We start from the raw sequence: 8562 nt of genomic DNA on the forward strand, positions 1-8562 counted from the left end.
TGTGTGTGTGTGTGTGTGTGTGTGTGTGTTTGTGTGTGTGTGTGTGTGTGTTTGTGTGTGTGTGTGTGTGTGTGTGTGTGTTTGTGTGTGTGTGTTGACTCACCCCGGGCCTCATTTGTTCTGGTCTCTGTTTCTCAAGCATTGTCTCTTCAGTGGCAGCTCTGGATCGTCCCGTCCACTCGGCTCGGATCCCAGATCTGTGTTTTTCTCCCAGCCTTGTGTTTGCGTGTGTAAATGCGTTTGCGCGGCCATCAGTGTGTTCTTCTCGCGTAGTTTCGGTGGTATGGACCGTGCGTAGGTGTGCTCTACATCCTGCGGCGCTTCCTCCTCCCCCCTGCTCTCTTTCGATTGGTCGCTCCGGCAGTCCGTCTGCTCTGCCGACCAGCGATTGGTCGAGCCATCGTCCCGCCCACTCAAGTAGCTGTTCTCCTTCACATCTTCGGAATCGGAGAGAGGAGACGAAATCAGGGAGGAGCCAGCGTTGTCCAATGAAAACGAGGTGGCTTGTATGGCGGTCGAACGAGCCAATGAGTACAAAGAGGCGGGACTGACGATTCTGGGAGCGACAGACGCGTAAAAAAGTGGTCTGTGCGTTGGAGTTTCCTCTTTGTGTTTTCTGAGACACTGAATCACCGAAGAGAGAGGAGAAGCGCATCGTTCGCTCTTTACTTTCTTGGTGGTCTCCTCCGAGTGACCCGGATCTGGCGTACGCTCGTCTTCCTGCTCCTGAAGGCTTCGAATGACTCCTCTGTGGCCCGTTTGAGGGGGAATAGGGATGGGAATGGGAATCGGCACCGGGATTGGAACAAAAATCGGATAGGGCGATAATATCATTGGCTGTGGCCAGGGCGGGGCTAAATGGGGCGGGTACACAGGGGGGAGGGGCATGTAGGGGGCGGGGCAAGGCTGGAGGAGAGGAGGCGGGGCTAAGGAAGCCCTCTGGATGGGGCTGAGGGGTCGGAGCGGGTGAGAGGTGGGGCTTTGCAGAACAAAGGGGAGGGGCATCTGTGGTGGGCGTGGCTTCTCCAGAGAAGCGGGCAAGGCGCTGGTCTGAATCCTCGCTGAGATGGGCGTTTGGGGCGAGAGGGTTTTCGCCGGTCTGTCCCAGGCCTCCGGCGTCAACAGTTTCTGGTTTTCTGCGACAGCCGTTTTGGGGCGGGGCTCCTCGTCTTTGTGGGCGGAGCCGGAGCCGGAGCCGGCGAGGGCGGCGCGAGCTTCCTGGTAAAACACGTCCATCTTGTACTGGTTTAGGCACTTGCTGCTGCAGAACTCTCGCTCCTCGCCCGAACCGAAGTCCAGGTATTCTTTAGTGTGACGCGCGTGTTTACACCAATCACACACCTGCAGAGAGAGAAACAACACACTAGAGATTTATTCAATACATATCGAGTCTGAATTCAAATTGGCTTTTGTCACTTTGGATAAACGCGTCTGCTAAATGCATATTTCTACATAAATTATATCTTTTTTAATTAATTACTTTTTTTTATAAAGATTAATAATTTTGCACAATTAATTAATATATGTATAATTTTTTTTTTTTAAATAAAATAATTATTTTTAATCATTTGCACAAAATATTTGTATATGTATAATTATGTAAGATTAACACAATACATAAATATGTACACGTCAAACAAAAAAAAAAGCATAATTAGCATAATATTTTTAATTACACACAATATTTTTAGTATGAAATATTTTTGTACAAAAACATATGTTATAAATATACACAATTATGCACACTTAATACATATTATAAATAATAGTAGTATATTGCTGTCTATTAATGTCTACTTTTAATAGTATATTGTTTTACATGGACTTGTCACATAATATAATATTATATTACTATTATTATTATTATTATTATTATATAAGGTGATTGGGTCTCAGACAGCAGAGTTTGAGTTTACAATTACAAAAGCAAATTATCTCAGATCATGTTCAGATTTTAAGCAGGTAATATATTGTGCCAATTTTCCCCCTTGATATCAAATATTGATATTTTTTATGGTATTGTATTGAAGTTCAAAAATCCAGTATAATGAACAAAATCTTCAATACTAATTAATAATAAGGTTAATAATGTTAATATGTTTATAATCCTTCATATGTTTATTATGTAGTAACCATATTCTCAAGCAGTAAGCGCCACACATGGACACTTGTGTGTGTGTTTATTTACACGCGTGTTGTTGTTCATCTTCAGCAGGAGTCTTGAGGGCGTGTCCAGCGTCTGGCCAGGGGGCGGAGACTGGTCGCCATGACGATCCTCATCTCGAGCCTTGAGGAACACAAACACACACAAATACTAATCTGAAGTGCGTGTGTATGCAGAGGCTGATCTGTCGGCGATGGAGTCATGCTTAAATGCAATGCAATTTTTTTAGATAACGCAATTGTGCAATAATAAACATAAAAAAAATTTTTATAAAAAAATGTAATAAAAAAACAAAAAACATTCATCACTTAAAATAAATATGGGAAAATAAAACCATCTGTTTAAATGAAATATTTAAATAAATGTTAAAACGATAAAACAATCAAGTGCACATACAGTATATCGGGTTATTAGAGTTAACTAAAACTAAAACTATATTAAAAAAACTTGAGTCACTGGAAATAAACATTTTAAAATTTGTTTTGATTGTTTTTATTTAAAAAAATATTTAAAATATTTAAATAAATTTTGTTAAAACACTTTGTGCGTATATATCAGGGTTATTAGAGTTAACTAAAACTAAAACCATAAAACCTTTAAATCAATTAAAATACATTTAAAAAATAATATTTTAAATATAACAATCCATTTTACTTTGACTGTTTTACTTTAAAATATGTAACATTTTAAGTACTTCTTATTAATCAAATACTTGTATATAAAAAATGTAAATATTTTATGTGATAAGACCATTAACCGACATCAGAAGCATTAACATGCAATTAATTATTGAAATACTAACATAAAATTAATTGACATGACTTTCTCAATTCAAACTTTCTCTCAAATTGTGACACTAAAAATGTAACTTACATTAATTTTTTTTAATTATCTTTAACTTTTGGACGACACTGTACAACTTATTGATAGCTAAAAATACAAAAAAAATTTTTTTTAATTTATTATTTTATTTTGATTATTTTATTAAATTTTTTATCTAATTTATTAACTATATATTATTATTTGTACACAATTTTTACTCAAAATTCACAAAAGGCTGTCAGTAGATTTTACCGATATATCGGTACTTCTGATGGGTTTTCACCTTGTTGCGTTTGAAGAAGGCGCGTCGACACGCGGCGAAACACTTCTCGCTGCAGAAGCTCTTGAGCTCGGAGCCCATGAGCAGAGAATAACGCTTCATGCCCTCCTTCTGACACCAGACGCACACGATCCGCTCGTCTGAACGAGAGACGCGTCACAATCAATATTACACTAATCACACATTTCCAGACTGTATTTGCCTGTGTTTTGAGCTCAACACCTGCAAATTAAGAAAACATCTTCATCAATTTGACAACACAACAGAAAAACAGAAACGCGCTGCAAATAGGCACAGACCACCTCAGAAATGTTTGAGGGAACCACAAAGAGACGAACATGACATATTTATCAATGTTTGCTCAGAAAGGTGATATTTTTGTTTATTTTAACATCCTGATCATTTCTTAGCTTTATACACACACACACATACATACATACATTTATATATATATATATATACACACATACACTCACACACACACTCTCTCTCTCTCTCTCTCTCTCACACACACGCACTCTCACACACACGCGCCCACACACACACACTCTCTCTCACACACACACACACTCACTCTCTCACACACACACACGGCTCCATAATGAGCCACGTCCACACACACTCTCTCTCACGCACTCACTCTCACGGCTCCATAATGAGCCACGTCCACACACACTCTCTCGGCTCCATAATGAGCCACGTCCACACACACATTCTCACACACACACACACAGCTGACGAAATACACAATTACTGTAACTGTGAAAGGTTATGTAAGCTGGCTAACTTATTTTTTACAACTTTCCTTACAAAAAATAACCACCGCCTCGTGTTTTACTATTAATTAATACATTGATTATATAAACAATTTATAAAAAACTAAAAACAGTTACTATAGTTAAACCAACACAAATTAACCATGGATTTACTACAGTAATTATAGTTTAACCATGGTATTTATTAGGGCTCTAACGATATCAAAATCTCACGATACGATATTTATTGCGATATTTAGAAAGAAGACGAATGAAGAATTGTTGGAAATAAATGAACATTTTGTACATTTTGAAGTTAAGCTGCAACCCATGTTCTTAACTAAGCAACTAAAGTCAGAAAAAAGTCTTGTAGCTGAACTTTAAAGAGAACTCAACTCTCTTTTTATTTGTGATCTACTGTCTCAGTCTAAAGTACACTCACACTGCTGTTTTAGGAAGCCAAACAAAATAGAATAGAATATTAATAACAACAATGACAGCAGTAGCCATATATTGTAAACAACTGCACTGTAAAATAAATGAAAATGAATATTTCATAGGTATATTATTTTTGCTTTACAGTAGGGGAATTGTAATAAAAAAATTAACTGGTGGCTGTTGTGCGTCGTCAAACTGATGAAGATGTTTTGTGAATTTGCTGGAGCTTTTAGTATTTGCGTGTGTTTTCTGAAGCTGCAGCTGCACACCAGCAGAGGGTCTGCGCGGCGAGGAGGAGGAGGAGGAGGAGGAGGAGGAGGAGGTAGAAGGCAGCTTCTTCTCCTGTGGCTGTGGCACAGAGTTCTCTGGAGGATAAATCACAGTCACACGGAGGAAGCGATGCGAGCAGCAGCTGTGAATGTGTGCGTGTACCTTTGAGAACAGATATATGGTTGTGTTTGACAGGGTTTGGGCCGTCAGCGGCGTCTGAGTCCTGCAGATCCACTGAATCATAGCCGTACCAGCCCAACAACTCATTCACGGTGTTCTCAGCAAAGCTCTGCAACACAAACACAATTTACACTGAATGATGTTTATGCCGTTGTTTGATGCAGCTGCATGCCTGAAAGCTGAAAACACTCGAACTGAAAAACCTTTAGTGCTTCTCTATAGCATTAAGCCTCAAACGTCAAATATACAGCGGATTGGTTTCTTCTTTATTATAATTATTAAAAAAGTGTTACACTAAAACTAAAATTAAAACAATGGAAAAACCCTTAAGATAACATGTAGAAAGAAAAAACCCATCTTAAGCACACAGAATAACACAAGTGGACTTTAAACGATTAATGAACGATTATGTAATTGTGGCATCCGTAAATGTAATCGCGATTAGAAATTCGATTCATTTTGCAGCCCTACTTAAAATAAAATACATTTGAACTAAAATAAAATATGAATTTAAAAAATGATTATTATAGCCAGTTGCCAAGGCAACATTTCTAATTTATTCACTAAAATAACTACAACTAAAATAAAATTAATAAAAGAAATAGCTATTTTAATAAATACTAATTAATTTTAAAAAACGACAAAAACAAAAAACACTAAAATTAAAAAATTTGATACAATTTAAAAAATAAATATTAATTTTAATTTGAAAAAATACCTTGTATGATTTCTTAATATTTTATATTAAATGATTAATTTTTAAAATTTTTATAGTAAATTTTAAATTTTTTATTAAATGTTAATTTTTTTTTATTACATTTGATTAAATATTGTATATTAAATACATTTTATTTGTCATATTTTATTAAATATTTTTAAATATATTTAATTTTTCATGTTTATATATAATATATTTTATTTTGTATATTTTATTTATAATTATTTTATAGTGTAATTTAGCTAATAACTATTTTACTTATTTTAAATATGTCTATTATTATTAATTACTTTTTTATTTATTATTAAATAGTCATATTTGTATATTGTTTATATTAAATATTATATCTTTGTAATTTGATATCTTTGTATATATATACACACACACATGTATGTATGTAAGTAGATATGTGCATGTAATGTTATATGTAAATTAGTTTTGTATGACACATATTTTGGCACCCGTGTCTCCACGTGATATCCCGTGTAAAATAAGAAGCAGGAGAAGCACTTCTAGGAAAAACTGATGCTAGAAAGAGACAAACGCTCATCCGTCATCATCATCGCATGCACCTTTCCTTCGAGATTACAGCCGTCAAAAAAAAGCAGCGAATTTCCTGCATCCATTTTCCTGATCCAAAGCCAACAAACCCGTCGGGACCCCTTCCTCGGCCCCGGGGCCCCTTGCATCACGCCGGGCTTCGGTTTCATGTGTTTGGATTAAAGTGAGTTCAGTTGTAACTCTACACCCCCAGTGGATCTCGCCTCGCAGAAAGCCCAGCGTATCAGCTCTTGAGTAAAGGCCAGAGCTTTAATAAGGTGACGGTGTCAGCACATCTGGAGCCGATACTCCTGCAGCTGGACAGCACTGTGGGCAGCATCTGATGCGAGCTGCTGTGGAAAATGTGGAGCTGTGAGCAGAAGGATTTAATGCTACATGATCTGCCCTGCAAAATTACTTTGGTTAGTAATGCAACCGAGTGATTCAGTCATAATTCATTTAAATATTTGTAGTATTTTGAAATGTTTTATTGCATATTTTATTTTATCTTTTTAAAATATATTAATATTAAAAATATTATATTTTTATAAAATTATATTTTATAAAAAATGTAAAGTATTGTAATATATTTTATTTTTCACGTTTTTAAAATGTTATATGTTATCTTTATTAAATTAGTTATTTTTAATAGTTTACATTATTATTATTCAAAGTATTTTCTATTAAATATATTAAATTTTTCATATTTTTATGAAATTGCTTTGTTTCATATTAACTGGTTTATTTTTCAAATATTTTAATATTAAATAAATTTTCTTTTTCATGTTTTTACATGACATTATTATTATTTTTAACATGTTTATATTACATATTTTACTTTTTAAATATTTCTATATTATGGTTTATATTTTTATTTAATTTTTATATTAGATATTTTATCTTACAAAATACAGTGTACACAGCTTTTCTCATGAAATATATAGTTTTTAATGTTTTACATAAATATTTACAAGACATTTAATATCAAATATTTTACGTCATATTTTATACTTCTTCATAATTTGACATTTCAAATAGTTAAATATTTAATTTTTTAAAAACGTATGGATTAGGATACATAAAGCACTGACCCAGTGTTCACCTCATATCTCGACACTAGATGTTATATCGCTCTGTACCTTCCAGCTTCTCAAGCAGCTTCTCTTCTCTACTCATCCAGCTCGACAGAAGGAGTTTGGCAGCGGGTTTTGAACACAAGCAGGTCAGTGCAGCGAGCTCTGACAGAATCTCTCTCACCTGCATCTCCTCTCGCGCGTCTCTCTTCACCGGGTGAGCGGGTTTTCTGCTGCGCTTGTTCTCCGCCGCTCGCTCCGCTTCCATCGCGGCGCAGGAGCACAGTGAGAGCGAGAGGAGGTCCGGCGAGGAGGAGGAACCCAACACCCTCTCCTGCTCCTCCCACAGGCCTCACCCTCCATCGGTCACAGCTTCCCTCAAACTACCGCGGGATCGCGATGTAACCACGGTTCGATTCAAGACTCGATTTTCTCACGATTTTTTTTTTTAACAAAATGAGATTGAAGACATTATACAGTAAAAGTGAAAAGGTGTCCTTTTATTAGGCTATTGCTGCACTTTTCTTTGTGAAATTGAAATATAACAAAACTAAATTGAAATTTTAAAACAAACCCCAAATCAAACAAGCAAGTTACACAAAATAAATCTCTTAATATGAACAAACTAAGGAATTGTCTGTGCTCTTTCTATATAAAATTAGAGGCAACCACTGCATTTTGCAGCATACATGCAGCATGAGCAGTTTGTAATCTAAATTAGATTGTATCATTTCAAAATCTGAAGCAAAAACAGAATGGTCTGACTTTAGTTTTGTGAAACTATACTACATAAAACATCTGAATGAAACAGCAGACGAGCTGAACGAGACGCAGATGCACTCTCTGACAGCAGGTGGCGCTCACGAACAGCAGTGATACAGTGTTTCCTTGGTTACCGCTTTAAACAAAGCAGCTGCGCTCATGAACAGCAATGATACAGTGTTTCCTTGGTTACCACCGTAAACAAAGCAGCGCTGCGCTTATGAACAGCAATGATACAGCGTTTCCTTGGTTACCGCCGTAAACAAAGCAGCGCTGCGCTCATGAACAGCAGTGATACAGTGTTTCCTTGGTTACCACCGTAAACAAAGCAGCGCTGCGCTTATGAACAGCAATGATACAGCGTTTCCTTGGTTACCGCCGTAAACAAAGCAGCGCTGCGCTCATGAACAGCAGTGATACAGTGTTTCCTTGGTTACCACCGTAAACAAAGCAGCGCTGCGCTTATGAACAGCAATGATACAGCGTTTCCTTGGTTACCGCCGTAAACAAAGCAGCGCTGCGCTCATGAACAGCAGTGATACAGTGTTTCCTTGGTTACC

General features: G+C 36.5%; 1 protein-coding gene across 1 annotated transcript; it reads right to left on the reverse strand.

The window, feature by feature from the left end:
- Nucleotides 1-111: 111 nt before the first annotated feature.
- On the reverse strand, nucleotides 112-7508 carry sobpb (sine oculis binding protein homolog (Drosophila) b). Its single transcript, XM_016256123.1, has 6 exons — nucleotides 7425-7508; nucleotides 4892-5018; nucleotides 4729-4824; nucleotides 3270-3406; nucleotides 2189-2287; nucleotides 112-1341 (listed from the first exon to the last, which is right to left on the reverse strand). The coding sequence occupies exons 1-6, from the start codon at nucleotides 7506-7508 to the stop codon at nucleotides 112-114; spliced, it is 1773 nt and encodes a 590-aa protein (XP_016111609.1).
- Nucleotides 7509-8562: the final 1054 nt, after the last annotated feature.

The sequence above is a fragment of the Sinocyclocheilus grahami genome, unplaced genomic scaffold (assembly GCF_001515645.1).
Source record: "Sinocyclocheilus grahami isolate Dianchi unplaced genomic scaffold, SAMN03320097.WGS_v1.1 scaffold1398.1, whole genome shotgun sequence".
Taxonomy (NCBI): domain Eukaryota; kingdom Metazoa; phylum Chordata; class Actinopteri; order Cypriniformes; family Cyprinidae; genus Sinocyclocheilus; species Sinocyclocheilus grahami.